The following is a 20122-nucleotide window of genomic DNA, read 5'->3' on the forward strand; positions in this document are numbered from 1 at the left end:
TTCTGAGTAGACATGTCTACAAAAGATTGGACTGTTGTGTGTTTTGGTTGTTTAAAACAGGTTTTTGTTGTTGTTTGCTTTCCTATGTCTGTTTTTTTCCTGTATTCCCCTTTCCTCTCCTTTTACATATTCTATTCTTTGTTTTAAGATTTCTGCAAACTGCTCTGGGAGGTTGTTGAAAAGAGTTATATAAATGCCGGAAATAATAAATTGCTTATTAAAGTATATGAAGCTCTGCTGTTCAGCTTGGACACTGAGGTCCAGCTCCGAGGGCCTTCTGGCGGTTCCCTCATTGCGAGAAGTGAGGTTACAGGGAACTAGGCAGAGGGCCTTCTCGGTGGTGGTGCCCTCCCTGTGGAACGCCCTCCCATCAGATGTCAAGGAAATAAGCAGCTATCTTATTTTTAAAAGACATCTGAAGGCAGCCTTGTTTCGGGAAGTTTTTAAATATTTAATGTTGTATTTTTTTAACACTCGATTGGGAGCCGCCCAGAGTGGCTGGGGAAACTCAGCCAGATGGGCGGGGTATAAATAATAAATTAATATTATTATTTGCATGTGCACAACACGTTTAATCCAACCACTTTTATTTTGGAGAATAAAGCAGTCCCAGAATGGTTTCGCTAACCATGTGGAACAGATAAACTGCAATTTAGTTGTATTTTGTTCTCAAATTTCAGCAGCGTTAAAATCTTCCATCATTGTTCAAGGGCCCCCTATCAAAAATGGCACCTCTAAAACCGCCTCTGCGAGGTAGACCATTGGTCTGATGCAGTACTTACAGTGGTACCTTGGTTTTAGAACAGCTTAGTTTATGAACAACTTGGAAATAGAACACTGCAAACCCGGAAGGTGGTGTTTTGGTTTGTGAATTTTGCCTTGGAAGCGGAACATGTACCGCTTCCTGTTGAGTGTGTTACATTTGTAAATCGAGTCCTCCGCTGCTAATCAGGCTTCCTGTTGAGTCTGTCGGCTGTTGAGTCCTAAGCACCCACGCAACACAGAAGTAGTATTTGGAACTTTTGTTTTTGCTATTTATTTTTTTTACGTTTTTGCTTGTGTGGCTTTTTCGTTTTTTTGACTGTGATTTGTTCCTCATTTTATGGGACTGACATGTGACTGTGACTTGTTTTTTGTGACTGTGTGGAACCCAGTTCAGCTACTGATTGATTGTGTGACTACGGAAATGGATAAAAGCCCCCCATCCAAACAATAATAATAATAATAATAATAATAATAATAATAATAATAATAATAATAATAATAAAATTTATTTATATCCCGCCCTCCCCAGCCGAAGCCGGGCTCAGGGCGGCTAACAACAATCAACAATGACTATCATCAGTGCACGTAAGAAAAAAAAAATTGAATTTTTATCATCTACAATATTGCCTAAGGGACGCGGGTGGCGCCGTGGGTTAAACCACAGAGCCTAGGGCTTGCTGATCGGAAGGTCGGTGGTTCGAATCCCTGCAATGGGGTGAGCTCCCGTTGCTCGGTCCCAGCTCCTGCCAACCTAGCAGTTCGAAAGCATGTCAAAGTGCAAGTAGATAAATAGGTATCGCTCTGGCAGGAAGGTAAACAGTGTTTCCATGCGCTGTTTTGGTTCGCCAGAAGCGGCTTAGTCATGCTGGCCACATGACCCGGAAGCTGTATGCCGGCTCCCTCGGCCAATAAAGCGAGATGAGCGCTGCAACCCCAGAGTCGGCCACAACTGGACCTAATGGTCAGGGGCCCCTTTACCTTTACCTTACAATACTGTCTTATTTATTTCATAGTCCAGCACAATGATTAGTGCTTTCATTTTATGGATCAATGGTCTCGTTAGATAGTAAAATTCATGTTAAATTGCTGTTTTGGGGGTTGTTTTTAAAAGTATGGAACGGATTAATCCATTTTGCATTACTTTCCATGGGAAAGCGCGCCTTGGTTTTAGAGCCCTTTGGTTTTGGAACGGCTTTCCGGAACGGATTCAGTTTGGGAACCAAGGTACCACTGTATAAGGCATCTTTTCCTAGGATGATAACAATTCATGCGCACGATGTATCAGGCTGCTAGCGCATGAAAGCTTAAGCTATAATCAATCTGTTTGTGATGAAGGTGCTCCGAGACTTTTGGGTTTTTGTTGCTTTTATTTTGCAGAGACAGACTTGTCAAGGCTGCTCCTTTGGTCGATGAAATATTTCCAGTGTCTAACAGCCCACAAATAAAGCATGAATCCAGCCTCGCCATTTATAACAGTGACATTTCCTATCAACACCTGTCCTCACACTAGCAGTAACACAAAAGTAGAGAGAGTCAGAGATAGGATCTATAGATTCAACTGTGCAGCATCTGTTCTGCACCGTGTAGGGCAGCCAACCTGGTGTCATCCAGATGTTTGGGCCCACAACACCCAGCAGAGTGCTGGGTGGGGATCATGGGACTTGTAGTCTAAAACATCTGGCTTGGGGAAAGAGAGCGGCAATGGCTTTTCCCACCTGCCTTGCCCCACCCCCTTCAGCCCGAACAGTGGCGTAGCGTGGGTTGTCAGCACCCGGGACAAGGCAAGTAATTTGTGCCCCCTAACCCTAACCCCCAGGTGTTGCGCCCGGTGCGGCCGGCCCCCCCTGCACCCCCCACGCTACGCCACTGAGCCCGAAGAGCCTTTCTCAGTCCATGACTTTGGGAACAGCAGAAGCAGCTGGGAAGGGATAAGACAAGGACAGGGATATCTTATAAAAATAATTTTATGGGCATTGTGACTTGTCGTTATTTTTATTGATTATAGTTTAGTAATTCTTTTGTTGTTGTTTAGTCGTTTAGTTGTGTCCGACTCTTCGTGACCCGCTGGACCAGAGCACGTCAGGCACTCCTGTCATCCACTGCCTCCCGCAGTTTGGTCAAAAGTAATTCTTTACTTTTCCAGAAAAACATCTACTTCTGTCTGGAGACAGACAGGTCGTGAATCCACAGCAGTGGCCAGAGGAGGAATGACCGCTGGGAGGAGCACAGAGAGAAGAAATGCCAAATCTAAAAAAATGTAGTATAAATGCCGAGAATTGGGAACCACTGGCCTGCGAGCGCTCCGATTGGAGAACAGCCTTTACCAAAGGTGTCCTGGGCTTTGAAGACGCTCGAACTCAGGATGCAAGGGAGAAACATGCTAAGAGGAAGGCACGCTTGGCAAACCCTCACTGTGATCAACTCCCGCCCGGAAACCAATGTCCCCACTGTGGAAGGACGTGTGGATCCAGAATTGGCCTCCACAGTCACTTACGGACTCACTGTTAAGACCGTGTTCGTGAAAGACAATCTTACTCAGCTATGAGTGATCGCCAAAGAAGAAGAAGAAGTTAAACTGTGGAACTCACTGCCACAAGTGGCAGCAATGGGACCAATGTGGATGGCTACAAAAGAGGGCTGGACAAATTCATGAGGATGAATGTAGGAAGCAATGCTTCTGAATCCCAGTTGCACTTGTGCTCCAATCCTGCTTGGAGATTTCCCACAGGCATCCGGTCAGTCCTTGTCAGTCCAGAAGAGGATTCTGGACTAGATGGTCCATTGGCATGATCCAGCAACCTCTTCTTACCTGTGCATGTTCTTAGGTACAGAGCACCTTGACTCACCTGCATGGCCTTGGAGATAGGCCTTTCCCCCCTTATGATCTTCTCTGTCTGACGCAGGCGACCTCGGCCGGCTGTTTTCTCCCCTTTGGAAACCTGGTATCCTGGACAAAATTGACATCTGCACAATAGATAGTCAGAAGTGTTGGAATTTTGGGGATATCCTGTGCTGACCTGGATGTTTGTTTGTTTGTTAATTTTTTTTGTCCCCCCCCCCCCATTCTTTATCATCACACTTTCATCCAGGGATGTCGAATAACTTACCAAAAAACCATTCAGTTGAAAATCTAGCAATAACATGCATCAAAATATCCTATTAGTTATACATAACAGTATATACTTTTGTCCCTTCTCATTTATCCTAATTTTTTTTGCCTCCCTTCCTCCCTCCCCTTTAACCCCTTCCCCCCAAAACTTGTTCTCTCTTCAAATCTTTAACCATGTGCACAGATTATTCATTCTAATTTGGATGCTTGGGTTGCCTCCCCCCCGTGCTATCCAATTCCTATAACTTGTCCATTTATTCAAAATATCTTGACATTTGTTTTCCCATGTATCTTCCGTCATTACCTGTTCAGATATATCAGATTGTATATATTCAAAAACATAGTCATTCCGTTTTTCCATTGTCCATTTATCCTTTTCTTTCCATCCTAATGCAATAACAAACATACCAGCTAAGATCATAATTTTATACCAATCTTGCTCTCTTCTTTCTGTTTTACTATTTCCCAGTATTCCTGAGATGAGCATTTCTCTATGGACTTCTATCTTATCCTGAAATACCATACATCAGAAATAGCCTTTATACCATGCCCTGGAATGTTTGCCATGCTCCTGGAAGGCGTGCCACGCCCCTGGAACGTTTGCCACGCCCCGGAACACACACCATGCCCCCCGCAGGCGGCATGCCATGCCCCGTGGAATACATGCCACGTCCCCTGGGACACTTGTCACCCACCCTGGGATGAGCGCTGCTCTGGATACCGAAGCAGGTGGCTTCGCCTCTGGCCATGGGGCCTTGGAAGTGAGGGTGACCAGCTGCCCTGTTCTCTGTCAGCATGAGGGGAAGGCAGAGCCTTGCAATCGGCTGCCTTGGGGCTGAGATCATCGTGCGATATCGGAGGTGCCTTGAAATCGGTTGCCTTGTTCTTCTTCACACGAGGAGCCATATAGTTCTGTATCTTGCCGGGTCAAAATCATTATCACGGTGTGATTTCTAAACTGTTAGGGCTAAAATCTGGGTGCGAGGCTGCTCTGCCACCCAGCTCATCGGACTAAGTCCGTGGGTCCCTGCGGAGGAAAATGAGCTCAGCCGTAGACAGGAGCAAACTGCAGAAGATCCAAGTTTATTGCGCAACAGGTTCAAGGCGAGATTGAACCGTGAGAAAGGGGTGACATGAGTTTTTTAAACTCCCTCCATGTCCCAGAATACAGTGCAAAACACGTCATGAATACATTAAAGAGAGGTTTGGTTACACAGATTACATCATGAATATATTAAAGGGAGGTTGGGTTACACAGATTAACATATGGAGGAGGGAGGGGGGAATATGCAGAGTCGGAGATATGCGCAGATAAACACTTCCTGAGTATTGGGGATGAGAAGACAATGGTCCAGTCTGCCACCTGACATTGCCTGGAGGAAAGGCTGATCAGAGCGATTTGACAGGATTAGGGTCTTGACACCTTGCTTGAGGGATTATAGATTTTAGTCCCTTTTGACATTGACAATTGGGAATAAATGGATATATTGTGCGAAGAAGAAGGTAAAGAAGACATGCCCCCCCCCCTTTCCGTATCAAAACCGATTTTGGCCAATATTGTCATATCTCATGTTACGTCTTTTCAGGTTGTGTCCCGCTGCGACCCAGAAGTACCAGAAAGGGTTACTTCCGTGTTTCGCTGCTCAGACATGTGTAGAAGCGCTAAATCACGCTTCACGCATGCGCACATGCACACAAGCACCAAATCGTTCCACACACATGCGCAGATACGGCGCTTCAGGTTGCGGGCTTTTCATGTTGCGAATGGGCCTCCGGAACGGATCCCGTTCGCAACCAGAGGTGCCGCTGTATAGTGAAAAACCTATCCGTGCTAAAACAGATCCACATGCTCTTCAGAGCAGGGGCCACAGGCAAAAGCGATGCTTATTTTGAATTTGCTTTTCTGATGTTCTGTGTTTGGCTGTCTATATCATACGCCGTGTGAGCTGGTGGCATATGAATGCTTGTTTCAAACAATAAATAAAAGTGGGTTTGTGACCTCACTATGCAAAAATGACAAAAATTTAGTTGTGGGAGGGGGAGAAGGGTGTGTTCTGTAGACCCCCTGGGGTTCCCGGACCCCTAATTGGGAACCACTGGATTAGAGAATTGCAGCTGGAAGTTCTGTGTGCTGAGAAGGAAGACCCACAAAATTGCAACCTTACAGGATTACAGTCAGAAACTACTCAGCTCCACTTGGAAGTAAGTGCTGGCTGTTTGCAGTTCAGTCTGCTAATTAAGTAGCTAATTGAAGTGTGTGAGGTGTGGAAACCTCATTCTAGAAAGCAATTAATTACGGCTGAGTGCCAACAGATCAAGGAAAAGGACTTGTGGGGCAGGATGTGAAATAGTTTGAAATGGGAAACATGCCAGGGAGAAAGGAGGTTTGCCCCAAAGAGGGAAGTTGGAGAATGGGAAACGGAAATTGCCAGTCTTCACTTATTCACAGTCCAGAATAGAAACCCAGCCAATTAATGCAAACTTTATTTGATGTCACTGCTTCTTTCAGTCCCCAAACGATAAGTAATTGATTACATGGCCCTCACGTTTGCACTGAGTGAGAGGGACTAACGTAATGACAACCTGGTTTACATAATTTGTCTCATTAATTACATAAGTTATAGAAATTAACTGCAGCAGACAACAATAGTAGTTTTTGGTGGAAAGTGACCTGCAGTGGAATGGAAACAGTGATGTGTGTGTCAAATATAGGGCAGAATAGAAAAGGAAGCCTTCTTAACATCTTTACCCACAACACATCTTCTACTCCCCCACCCCCCGGGACTGTGCCTTTTCTTGTCCACTTCTGCAAAGCAGTTAGGCTGCTATTCTGCACTTTACCTTCTTAATGAAGAAGCAGAAACAGTGAGAAAATAAAATACAGTGGTACCTCCAGGCTTGACTACTGTAATTCACTCTACGTGGGTCTGCCCTTGAAACTGTCCCAGAAACTCCAGCGGGTGCAGAATGCTGCAGCGAGGCTCCTCACGGAGTCTCTGCCATGGGAGCATATTCACCCAGTGCTTTTCCAGCTGCACTGGCTCCCGGTGGAGTATAGGGTCAGGTTTAAGGTGCTGGTTTTGACCTTTAAAGCCCTTCACGGCCTAGGATCCTCATACCTACGGGACCGCCTCTCCCGGTCTGCCCCACGGAGAGCCTCAAGGTCCATGAATAATCATAGTTTAGAGGTCCCGGGCCCTAAGGAAGTTAGATTATCCTCCACCAGGGCCAGGGCCTTCTCAGTGGTGGCTCCGACCTGGTGGAATGCTCTATCCCATGAGACCGGGGCCCTGCAGGATTTAACTTCCTTCTGCAGGGCCTGTAAGACAGAGCTATTCTGCCTGGCTTTCAATTTGAACTTAGCCTGATCTTTTATTCCCCTTCCTTCCCTCCCCCTCCCCTTTTTATGAAGATTACCTGCTCTGGGATCCCACAGCTAATTCTCCCCTGGTTTCCTCGCTGACCCAAATAGGACTAATTTAGCCAGCTAGCCCTGGTGATCATCTAATGTTTATTGGATGGATTTCCCCCCCTAAATTGATTTTTGATTTGTGTATCTGAAGAAGTGTGCATGCACACGAAAGCTCATACCAAGAACTGACTTAGTTGGTCTTTAAGGTGCTACTGGAAGGAATTTTTTTTTTGTTTTGATTTTATTGTTATTCATGTTTTATACCACATTTTATGCTGGTTTTTTTTTTTGTAGCATCAATTAAGTGTTTTAAATTTTTTGTTAGCTGCCCTGAACCCGCTTTTCTGAACCGGGAAGGGCGGGGTATAAATAAAAAAATAATATTATTATTTATTATTACCTTGGGTTACAGACACTTCAGGTTACAGACTCCGCTAACCCAGAAATAGTACCTCGGGTTAAGAACTTTGCTTCAGGATGAGAATAGAAATTGCATGGCGGTGTGGCAGCAGCAGGAGGCCCCATTAGCTAACGTGGTACCTCAGGTTAAGAACAGTTTCAGGTTAAGAACGGACCTCCAAAATGAATTAAATTCTTAACCCGAGGTACCACTGTATAAAAACAGCTTCCCCACTGAAATGCAAGAGTGCTACCATCTTTGTTCAGAAATTCTTACTTATTTTCATATAATATCTGAATTATAGCATATTCCACAGCAATATGAATTATAACTCCAGATAGTTTATTGCTCTTTACCTTCAGTTATACTCAGTCTTGCCCTTTATGTGTGTTTCTGAATTTGTATTCATAGTTATTCCCAATAATTCTACTTCCCCTGTATTAACCTTATATCCTGCCAGGGTTCCCACAGACATCAAAGCGTTGTTCTGTTTCCATTGACTATGGATATCTGAAGGAGCGTCTCCTCCCCCATCGTTCTGCCCGGACACTGAGGTCCAGCTCCGAGGGCCTTCTGGCGGTTCCCTCACTGCGAGAGGCCAAGTTACAGGGAACCAGGCAGAGGGCCTTCTCGGTAGTGGCACCCGCCCTGTGGAATGCCCTCCCATTAGATGTCAAAGCGATAAACATCTACCTGACATCTAGAAGACATCTGAAGGCAGCCCTGTTCAGGGAAGTTTTTAATATGTGACATTTTAGTGTATCTTTCATCTTTGTTGGAAGCCGCCCAGAGTGGCTGGGGAAACCCAGCCAGATGGGCAGGGTACAAATAATAAATAATAATAATAATAATTATTATTATTATTATTATTATTATTATTATTATTATTATTATTATTATTAATATTATATTATATTATATTATATTATATTATATTATATTATATTATATTATATTATATTATATTATTATTATATCCCCCTTTTATTCACTATAACCTTGTTTCCTCTTATTTTGATTGCTATGAGTTTTAATACAAAAGCAAATAAGGGCAGCGACACAGGGAGACTTATTTTGTTCGTTAAGTTAATTGCTTTCAATATGAACTTTTCATTGTTCTCCATTTTCAACTTTCGTCCTGGGTGGGGATTTGAACCCGAGTCTCCCTCAGCTTCCAGCACAGCGGTTCTCAACCTGTGGGTCCCCAGATGTTGTTGGACTACAACTCCCATCATCCCTGAGCTCTGGCCTTGCTAGCTAGGGGTGATGGGAGTTGTAGTTCAACAACATCTGGGGACTCACAGGTTGAGAAAGGCTGCTCTAGCACAACACTCAAACTCAGCCTTCCCCAACTTGCTACCTTCCAGATGTTTCAGACCACATCTCTTATCCCCACAGCTGCATATTCCTGCATTGCAGGAGAGTCAGACTAGATGATGCTCAGTATTCCCTTCTGACTCTACAATTCTATGGTTCTTTATCACGACTCTGCTGGAGGATGTAAAGTCTTATAGTCTTATACCTGGAGGATGTAAAGTCTCTCCCTGCTTGGAATATAACCAAGGCCCCAGAATTCTCTTCAGCTCCACGGTTAGGGACAAGACCAAGTTACTGGGATGCCTGGAAGGGTCTGCTCTTCCTAGATCTGCAGAAGGTGAGCTGAACTGCGTCCAGCCAAGACAAGGGGGTGGTGGGCTTCATATCTCCCCAACCCCTCCAGCACCGCACCACCATTGTGATGTCACAATCCCACCATTGCATCACATCATGGCTTCATGTGACTTTTCCCCTTGCCCTGAGTAGCTTTATGACTCCCACAGCAGTTGTCAGGGAGCACTGGTCGGAGGCACCAGTTAGGGAACCCCCAAGGGAACCCCCAGAGAAGGAAGGCTCAGAGCCAGGGAGTTGGTGGTGGGACGCCAAGGAGAGGTCAGAGGAGAGGACCGGGAGGAGGTGCTGGATGCTGAAGGGGCAACAGGGTTTGGTGGGCAGGGAGAGTGGGCGACAGGGAGCAGTTCAGACTCTGAGACTGAAGCAGATGGGTGTGTGTTGTTAGAATTCCTGATCCATGATTCCAGTCATGGGATTGTTGTCTATCACATGACGGTGTATGTTTTGACTCCACAGAGTGGGAAGTGACGGAGACAGGATGTTTGTGTTACTGTGTAGTGGGACTATTGTCCTTTGTTCTTTTTCTCTTTGCTCTCTGATGCTAGAGAGAGAGGGAGCCATGTTGCAGTGCTCCGTGTGTGTTTATATGTGTATAAAGTAGATTAGACAAAATGCTGAGTTGCTGAGGTCTGTCACGCAACTGCAAAGACTCTGCGGACCCCTAAGTGTGCAGGTGTCTGTTGGCATCGGTCGCTGTGATGGTTGGGCTGAAGAAAGCTTATGAAACTCCTGAACAATCGACCAGGAGGGAGGGAACATGCTAGGGTCCTACTCAAGTGTAGGCTGAACTCCTGACATGTGTGTGTGTGTGTCAAGAGGCTGCTGAAGAATCCCAGAAGTCTCCCTTTACGGCTACGACAAGCTCCTCTCTCCCCCTGGTCTCCAATAAGGTAATGAGGAGGGCAGGACACAGGGCCATGTTAAGCATATCCAGCGCCGTGGTGCAAAGCTCCCTCTGGTGCACCCCCTGGTTTCCCAGAGGTTTTTTTTAGGGAGGACAGTGCTGCTGGTGGGGCTGGAGGAGGGGGGCAGCAGCTGGAGGGTGGCTCCTCTGGTGGCGAAGAGGTGGAGGCTGGATCCGGTGCCTCCCGGCTCAGCTGGACACTTCGTGCCACGGCAGAGGGAGGCTCCGGGCGCAGCGCTGCTTTGGCGTGGCATGGTGGGCAAGGGCAGCGAGCTAATGCCAGGAGGTGCCCCGTCCAGCCTCCGCCTCTTCCCTGGCGCCCTCCAGAACTTGGCGCCCTGGCGCCTGGTGCCACTAGCCTCTACGGGTAAGATGGCCCTGGCAGAACAGAGATCAGAGGTGCACAAATGCAGTTTGAGACTGCTTGGGAAACACATCTGGGAGAGGTAGAGCCTTAGAAAGGGTGGAAGGCAGAGACCTTCAGTCCTGGCAAGGCCTCTCCTCCTCCCAGAGAGAAGGGGTTGTGAGCAGGAGCAGCTTCCCGTGGGGCTCCCTGCTCCTGATTGGTTCTGCTGCCGCGGCCAAGCCTTCCAGCTGACCAATAGGGCCGGGTGGTGGGTGGGGTTAGCTGCATTTAAACAGCCGCGGCAGCGCTCAGCTCCCAGTCTGTTCCTGCTTTCTTCGGATCTCCGTCCCTCTTAGGTCAGCTTCTTTTGCGTACTGACCTTGCTATGGACTTCGGTTGGTTGCCTTGGTTGCCCAAGGGACCTGGTAGGACTTTTTTATCCATTTGGCAAATTGGCACCAGCCTCTTGGTTTTTTTGCCTACCTTGTAGCAATTCGTCACAACTTTCTGGTATTGGCGGTTAGGCATTGGAATATGTGTGCTGTGTTGGAGGACTGGGTATGGGCCATCATCTACCCCTCCTCTTTTGGGTATTCCGTTAAAGGAATCTGGTGGTCGTGGATCCTGTCCGATGCCCTGCTGGTGGCTAGGGCCACGGCACGACCCCCGGTGACATCATGGGGGAGCTTCCAGTTGTATTTCCATCAACAAGCTCCTCCCATTGGTTGTTAACCCTGATATGACTCCCGTGGAGTCTGGTATTGCTGTTTCATCGGTGCCTAAGCCAATACTACTCACATGCCGTAACCAATAAAAGTTGTGGCCTAATTTTGCCCTTTAACCTAAAATAATGTGTCTGTGTGTCTTATTATACTCCTATGCAGGTGGCGGGTCCTCGACTCACAACTGCTCCATAAGGGCAAGACCTAGTAGGAAGTGTTGCTGAGTTGCGTGCCGTTTCCTTGAATGAAGAGTGAACTTCACTGACAATGGAACCCTCCTCCTTTCATGCTGGCCTGCTTCTGACTCCAGCCCTGACAGCACCTATAGGAAGAGGAGGCAGCAGGACATTCCAGTAACACTCCAAATGAGGGTCTACCTTGGAGAGCCAGTGTGGTGTAGTGGTTAAGAGAGGTGGGCTCGTAATCTCCCGTTCGCTTCCCCGCTCCTCCATATGCAGTGTGGGGAAAGAATGTGGGTAAATGATTGTTGAATTTTACTGTATTTTTTTGTGTATTAAATGAAACACCAATCAAAAGCATTAAAAAAACCAAAGAACAGAAACTGATATTCAGAAGCATTGCTGCACTCCTTCCTTCCTTCCTTCCTTCCTTCCTTCCTTCCTTCCTTCCTTCCTTCCTTCCTTCCTTCCTTCCTTCCTTGATAGCACAGTTGGTTAGACTATGGTGCTGATAATGCCAAATCTGCAGGTTTGATCCCTGTATGGGACAGCTGAATATTCCTGCATTGCAGAGAGTTGGACTAAGATGATCCTCAGACTCCCAATTCTATGATTCCTTCTTTCCTTCCTGGAAAGCTTTCTCCTTCTTCCTTTCTCCCTCTCCCTCTCTCTCTCTGGAGAAGACTAACACCTACATTACTGGATAGATCATATGACTTTCCTTCTTCCAACAAACCTTCAATTGAGGATGATTAACTCGTCTTGTTATTATCCCACAATGTCAGCCTGCAGGAGAGAACTTCTAATAAACGTCTGAGATGAGCGCTCCGTTGCTGATGGAACTGTCAGTTCTCCCCCAACCCCCAGATGGGCTCCTTCAATTTATTTTGTGCTACTCCTGTCTTGTGTAATTGGGAGAGGTGTGTGAAATCATGAACAGAGGCAGCTACTCTTCCAGGACCGAAAGATAAGGAGGGGCTGATTGTGGAGAGCCTGTGTGGCATAGTGGTTAGAGTGTTGGACTAGCATGTGGGAGACCAGGGTTCGAATCCCCACTCAGTGGTGAACCTCGTTGGGTGACCTTGGACCAGTGGCTGCCCCTGTCTGTGAGGATGACCCAGGAAGGAGCAGAACCATGTACCCCACTTTGAACTCCTTGAAAAGGTGGTGTGTTAATGTAATGAATAAATTGCAAAAAAGGAGCGTGTGAATTGGCACAGGAAGAGTGTGGGGTGCAGATGTGCATTGCATGTTGGGTGGTACAGCTTCTGTTCTGGCTTAACTACATGGTTGGAGGATGCATGGTGGCTAATGGATTGAGGTTGAATCCTGACAAGACAGAAGTACTGTTTTGGGGGGACAGGAGGCGAGTGGGTGTGGAGGACTCCCTGGTCCTGAATGGGGTAACTGTGCCCCTGAAGGACCAGGTGTGCAGCCTGGGAGTCATTCTGGACTCACAGCTGTCCATGGAGATGCAGGTCAATTCTGTGTCCGGGGCAGCTGTTTATCAGCTCCACCTGGTACGCAGGCTGAGACCCTCCCTGCCCACAGACTGTCTCGCCAGAGTGGTGCATGCTCTGGTTATCTCCCACTTGGACTACTGCAATGCGCTCTACGTAGGGCTACCTTTGAAGGTGACCCAGAAACTACAACTAATCCAGAATGCGGCAGCTAGACTGGTGACTGGGGGCAGCCGCTGAGACCACATAACACCGGTCTTGAAAGACCTACACTGTCTCCTAGTACGTTTCCGAGCACAATTCAAAGTGTTGGTGTTGACCTTTAAAGCCCTAAACGGCCTCAGTCCAGTATAAGGAGCGTCTCTACCTCCACCATTCTGCCCGGACGCTGAGGCCCAGCGCTGAGGGCCTTCTGGCGGTTCCCTCATTGCGAGAAGCAAAGCTACAGGGAACCAGGCAGAGGGCCTTCTCGGTAGTTGCCCCCGCCCTGTGGAACGCTCTCCCTTCAGATGTCAAAGCGATAAACAACTACCTGACATTCAGAAGACATCTTAAGGCAGCCCTATTCAGGGAAGTTTTTAATATGTGACATTTTAGTGTATTTTTGGTCTCTGTGGAAGCCGCCCAGAGTGGTTGGGGAAACCCAGCCAGATGGGCGGGGTACAAATAATAAAATTATTATTATTATTATTATTATTATTATTATTATTATTATTATTATTACTACATGATGTGTCACCATGAGAACGTCTCTCTGTTCCCATCCCTGCTGCCTTACAGATATTTGAGGACCTAACTTGGTGATGGGGGAAACGTCTTACTTGGTGATGGGGGAAACATTGATACAAGGCGAACAATTGCACAGTGCTTGGGATTAAAATTGCACTTGGTTAAAATTGCACAGTGCTTGGGATCCTGCCTTGAGGAGCACATCCTTCACATCTGGATGTTCTGAGATAAGGGTTGCCATAGCAACACCATTCAAGGCCAAGTCATTCACCCTCCCATTGGTTCAGGAAATATGCCTACATGTAAGTAAGGTAAAGGTAAAGGACCCCTGGACAGTTAAGTCCAGTCAAAGGCAACGACGGGGTTGTGGCACTCATCTCGCTTTTCAGGTCGAGGGAGCTGGTGTTTGTCTGCAGACAGCTTTCCGGGTCATGTGGCCAGCGGGGCTAAACCACTTCTGTCGCAATGGGACACCGTGACAGAAACCAGAGTGTATGGAAATGCCATTTACCTTTCTGCCACAGTGGTACCTATTTATCTACTTGCATTGGTGTGCTTCTGACCTGCTAGGTTGACAGGAGCTGGGACAGAGTAACGGGAGCTTACCCCATTGAGCGGATTCGAACTGCCAGTCTTCCGATCGGCAAGCCCAAGAGGCTCAGTGGTTTGGACCACAGCGCCACCTGCCTACGTGTAGAGATGGGTATAATAGTCTCTAGGGCATTGCTTTCATTATGTTGTGTCCCATCCTCTTTGCTGTCAGGGTCTGATTCTGAATCTGTGAAGGGAAGAGGCTATGGGTTAGCTAGCATGGTGATGGTGGCACTGCACATATCTTCTAAGACCAGAAGAACTGTACTGTATATAGATAGTAATGTTCAGCTTTGTGCCTGGAGACAATAAACTCTTTCCTACTTGGAACGGCATGGGAGAGGAGTTTTCCCCCTGAACAGGGACTCTGGAAAAGGCTGTCTGCTGGGATAAGGAAATCTCTACGACTCGTCTGGGACTCTGCATAGCCTGCTGACACATCACACAGATTGAGGTGTGGTGAACTCCCAACTCCCTTCCACAAGTCACCAGCAGGAAAGGCTCGCTCTTCTTCATTATACCTCTGCAGCTCGTTCTGCAATAAAATGCCGCAGTGTGGCTTGCCCCTTTTCAGAAAACTCCATTCCACTCCCCCAACTCCTTGTTTTCTTTCCCCACCCCCACCGGAATTAAATTAACTACACGCCTACTAACCATTCTAGTCCTCATTGGGCTGTTTGTGGGCACCTTGGGTATCTCCGTCCTAAATTATTATTGGGACTTCAGTAAATCTTGCCGTTTCCCAAACTGTATGTTGCTGTAATATAGAAAGGTGGTGTGCAAATGTGAAATGAAATGAATGTGAAATTGAAACATGCTGATAGCTGAGTTACCGTATTTTTCGCTCTATAAGACTCACTTTTCCCCTCCTAAAAAGTAAGGGGAAATGTGTGTGCGTCTTATGGAGCGAATGTAGGCTGCGCAGCTATCCCAGAAGCCAGAACAGCAAGAGGGATTGCTGCTTTCACTGCGCAGCGATCCCTCTTGCTGTTCTGGCTTCTGAGATTCAGAATATTTTTTTTCTTGTTTTCCTCCTCCAAAAACTAGGTGAGCCTTGTGGTCTGGTACATCTTATAGAGCGAAAAATACGGTACTTAAATCTGCTGATTTCAATTGGCCTGCTCTGAGCATGACTAGTGTTGGATATTACCTAATGTTTCCTGGATCATTCCTTTCCATATGTTTATGAACACGCTCAAAGCACTCTAAAAAGTTAGCCAGCTAGGACTTACTCTTGTGGAAGCCATGCTGCTTCTGTTACAGCAAGGCTTATTCTTCATATGCTTAGTGAGCGCTGTCTTTCACCAGTTTTCCCAGAACAGAGAAGTTGACCTAATCAGCCTCTGATTTCCAGTATCCCTAACCAGCTTCTAATTTCTAGGATCCAGATTCCCAGCCTCTAATTTCCAGGATTTTAAAAATTGGCATTAAGATTGGCCACTTTCTAGTTTTCGGTGAAGAGGCTCAACTGAAGGACATTCAGGGTAACACTTTGGTTTGGGGGACACCAGTACTTTGCCAGTACCGTGGTAACTTGGGTTAAGTACTTAATTCGTTCCGGAGGCCTGTTCTTAACCTGAAACTGTTCTTAACCTGAAGCACCACTTTAGCTAATGGGGCCTCCTGCTGCCGCCGTGCTGCCGGAGCCCGATTCCTGTTCTTATCCTGAAGCAAAGTGCTTAACCTGAAGCACTATTTCTGGGTTAGCGGAGTCTGTAACCTGAAGCGTATGTAACCTGAGGTACCACTGTACTAAATTACCCCTGGGGCCCAGTATGCCCTGACCCTTCCAGTTCTTGGGATCCTGTATCTGTGGAGGTAGAACCAGTCCCTTTGTCTAGGTAATGGTTTTGCCGAACTTGTTAAGCACCACGATTAGCAAACCCAATAAAGTTGTTCTGTGCCGCAAAACAAATGGGTAGGTCTCTCCCACCTCACCGAGCTGCCAGGTAGGAGGAGACGAGCCAGAGTTTTGGGGTGTGAACTGAGCTGAAAGCAGACTGGAAGCGGGAGACACAGAGACTTCCTTGCTCTGTGCTGAGTCCAAAGCTGCAGTTAATGGAGAAGCAAGATCTGTTGGGGTGTCATTGCTTGGAGCCCCTCCATCTTAGGCTCAGGTTGTAAAGGTAAAGGGACCCCTGACCGTTAGGTCCAGTCGTGACCGACTCTGAGGTTGCGGCGCTCATCTCGCTTTATTGGCTGAGGGAGCCCGCATACAGCTTCCGGGTCATGTGGCCAGCATGACTAAGCCGCTTCTGGCGAACCAGAGCAGCGCACGGAAACGCCGTTTACCTTCCCGCAGGAGTGGTACCTATTTATCTACTTGCACTTTGACGTGCTTTCGAACTGCTAGGTTGGCAGGAGCAGGGACCAAGCAACAGGAGCTCACGCCGTTGTGGGGATTCAAACTGCCGACCTTCTGATCAGCAAGTCCTAGGCTCTGTGGTTTAACCCACAGCACCACCCGCATCCCTGCTCAGGTTGTACATATGTGTATATATAACCATATATCCTAAAGACACTGCAGTCTCCGCTGAGCTTCATTCCTAGGAAGCTGAACAGTGGGCAAACTCTGGAGCCCCTGGGAGCTCTTAGAGATTGGGTCAGAGAAAATTGTGTCCCACTGGCTCTTTCCATTCTGCTAGGGTTTGTCTATGCCATGGGTAGGCAAACTAAGCTCAGGGGCTGGATGCGGCCCAATCGCCTTCTAAATCCGGCCTGCAGACGGTCCAGGAATCAGTGTGTTTTTACCTGAGTAGAATGTGCCCTTTTATTTTAAATGCATCTCTGGGTTATTTGTGGGGCCTGCCTGGTGTTTTTACATGAGTAGAATGTGCCCTTTCATTTTAAATGCATCTCTGGGTTATTTGTGGGGCATAGGAATTTGTTCAACTCGCCCCCCAAAAAATATAGTCCAGCCCCCCACATGGTCTGAGGGACAGTGGACTGGCCCTCTGCTGAAAAAGTTTGTTGACCCCTGGGCTAGGGCATGGGTTGGCAAACTAAGGGACGGGGGCTGGATCTGGCCCAATCGGCTTCTAAATCCTGCCCACGGACGGTCTGGGAATCAGCATGTTTTTACATGAGTAGAATGTGTGCTTTTGTTTAAAATGCATCTCTGGGTTATTTGTGGGGCATAGGAATTCATTCATTATTATTTTTTTCCAAAATATAGTCCGGCCCCCCACAAGGTCTGAGGGACAGTGGACCGGCCCCCTGCTGAAAAAGTTTGCTGACCCCTGGTCTATGCCCATCTATAAGTACCCCAGTTTGCCCACCTTAGCTCAGAGGCATCTGACATTATCGTATAAACACCTGTGCATGTTCTTCTTCTTTTCAGATGTTTTTGGCACACACATTTTACCATCCTGGGCTTTCGCCTTTCCGACACCCCTCACTCGCGCCAAATTTAGTGTGCAAACACAAAGGTGCTTCAGAAACAACCTGTTATGTCCCCTGTGCATGGAAAGTGATCCTAAATGTTCCTTTGAAATTTGGGGAGCGAGTTCGAGTGAGCCATGGGCGAGCGCCAAGTCTGCAAGGCAGGCCTCTGACTCATATCTCTGCCCGAGACTTGAGCAAGTGGGGTGGCCAGGGCAGAGACAGGGGTGTGGGTGGAGAACACGCTCAGGTAGCACATTAGCGCCATGCTCATTGTCAGTGTGCTGACCACAATGCTACAGTAGAAATAGAAAAGTAATTTATTAATCTTTTCTCTTTTTTTCTTTTTGCTATGTACAAGTTTAATGGAGGAATCTTGGTGTCTGCAACAATTAAAAAGAACAGGGTTCTGCGTCTCATTTCCCCTGTTTTTGAACATTCAATGGTTAACAGAAGGAGGTGCGCCCAGCTTTTGCTACATTGCGAATTTTCAGTCATGCGGTCTTTTCCGGAGACGATTGTTACCAGGCAGGGCAGAGGAAGGGGGCAATGGGAGTCTCATGGGCTCCTCACCCCTGTAATTACAAAAATACACCTTTGAAAGTGACAAAATGCATGCCATAGGGGGAGAGAGAAAGAGGGAGAGGGATGTGGAAGGGGGAACAAAATATCCACAAACACCACAGTACTGCCAATCCAAAGATGTCAACCTCGTTTGGGGAACATAATCCAGGATTTTGACTCGGTCCCAATTAAATTCTGGTGCTAAAGTAGAACAAATATCAAAGTCGCAAGCCAGGAAACACAGCCTTTCTTCATTTCTAGCTATCAGGGATTCTTTAGTTGAGATTCCTGCATTGCAGGGGGTTGGTCTGGATGACCCCGGGGTCTCTTCCAACTTTACAGTTCTGTGATTCTATAAATATCCCAAGGAGGTTTATATAGAAGTCAATAAGTTGCCTACACAATCGCAACGGCCTTCCTAAACCTGGCGCGCCCCCACCCCGATGTTTTAATTCATTAATTAATTACATAAAAATTATATACCGCTTGATTGTAAAAACGAAATAAAACTGAAAGCAGTTTGCAAAAAAGAACAAAAACCTATTTTTTTAAAAAAGGGGGAAACAATTAAAACATTTAAAAACAAATTAAAACCAGCAATAATTCTTCTTCTTCTTAAAACAGCATTTTAGATAACTGGCAGGCTTGGCTCAACAAAAATATTTTTAGCAGATACTGAAATGAGTACTTTGAAGGTGCCTGCTTGATCTCAATTGGCAGGGAGTTCCAAAGGTGTAGGTGCCAACACACTAAAATATAGATTGCTTACAGATGTGGAAGGGGTGTCGTGGGTCACCTCTAACAGTGCTGGCTGGGGGTGATGGGACTCATAGACCAAAGACATCTGGAGTACAATCAATCAATCAATCAATCAATCAACAAATCAATCAATCAATATAAAGCCCTACATGGCTTAGGTCCAGGCAACCTGACAGACCATATTCCCACATATGAACCTGCCCAGTCTCTGAGATCTTCAGCGGAGGCCCTTCTCTCGGTCCTGCCAAGCTCAGTGGCGTGCTTTGTGGGGACGTGGGACAGGGCCTTCTCGGTGGCGGCTCCTCTTCCTGGGCAACTTTGGAACTCCATCCCTAGTGATGCAAGACAGGCTCCCTCCTCCCTGCTCTTCCACCTACAGGTGAAGACCATTTCATTCCAACAGGCCTTTGGGAATTGTTTGTTCGAAGAAGGGCTTCTAATAGCACTTTGCTGTTTCCATCTTGTGCATCTTATCTTTCCGTAGTCTTTTAATTCTGTTAGAGCTCAACTGCTTATCTCTCATATCTTTTTACCTCTTCGCAATTTATCTGCACTGCGTATTTTCATTTGCAAGCCGCCTCAACTCCTGGTCTGGGACGGCAAACGTGGGAACGGCGATAAATAGAACGAGAACGGAAAGGGACTAAATCGGAAGCTACGGGGTTGACTCCTTAGGCTTCGGCAGACCTGAACCAATTCACTATAAGTTGGCGGTACGAGAAAAAAAACGGGAACGCCGCGAAGGGGGGGAGTCCATCCGCCTGCCTAGATCTCATTCTGCTCTTTCGGGTCGTCGGCTAGGCCATCGTACTCGACGGATCGCGGAGACATCCCCAAGTACTGCTTCAGGAACTCGCTGAACCGCTTCTGGTTGTGCCACTTCCGAGCAGACTTCCGGACCCCAATGAAACCCCCGAACCGCTTCTGGAGCTCCTGGACTCCGGCCTCCCCTACCGGCTCGTAACCGAATGGCCCGCTCAGGAAGCCGCTCACCCCTTTCGGTCTGTCGAGCTGGGCCGGCAAGTCCCTCAGCAGAGCTTGGACCCCATCGCCATCTCCACCTTCAGCTTGGCGGAAGAGGCCGCTCGTCTTGGACACCCCCTTCTCGCCCCCGGCCTTGTCGAGGTCCG

The 20122-nt window shown here is 47.2% G+C and overlaps 3 protein-coding genes across 7 annotated transcripts in view; 1 reads left to right on the forward strand and 2 right to left on the reverse strand.

Moving 5' to 3' along the window:
* LOC310841931 (Golgi-associated RAB2 interactor protein 3-like) overlaps nucleotides 1-9401 on the reverse strand; it is a 31030-nt gene extending 21629 nt beyond the window's left edge. For all 4 annotated transcript variants that reach the window (XM_083733677.1, XM_083733678.1, XM_083733679.1 and 1 more), the window contains exons 1-2: nucleotides 9209-9401; nucleotides 3612-3729 (exon numbers count right to left, since the gene is read on the reverse strand). In XM_083733677.1, the coding sequence (XP_083589803.1) occupies nucleotides 3612-3729 (118 nt within the window). In that variant the 5' untranslated portion in view covers nucleotides 9209-9401. The remainder of the gene's footprint in view (nucleotides 1-3611; nucleotides 3730-9208) is intronic.
* ZNF395 (zinc finger protein 395) overlaps nucleotides 1-20122 on the forward strand; it is a 446083-nt gene that overhangs the window by 90555 nt on the left and 335406 nt on the right. The window lies entirely within an intron of this gene.
* Nucleotides 18841-20122, reverse strand: part of PNOC (prepronociceptin) — a 43945-nt gene continuing 42663 nt past the window's right edge. Inside the window, exon 3 of the mRNA XM_083731778.1 lies at nucleotides 18841-20121. Within this exon, the coding sequence (XP_083587904.1) occupies nucleotides 19758-20121 (364 nt within the window). The 3' untranslated portion in view covers nucleotides 18841-19757. The remainder of the gene's footprint in view (nucleotide 20122) is intronic.

This window comes from Podarcis gaigeae, assembly GCF_964106915.1.
Source record: "Podarcis gaigeae genome assembly, chromosome: 3".
Taxonomy (NCBI): Eukaryota; Metazoa; Chordata; class Lepidosauria; order Squamata; family Lacertidae; genus Podarcis; species Podarcis gaigeae.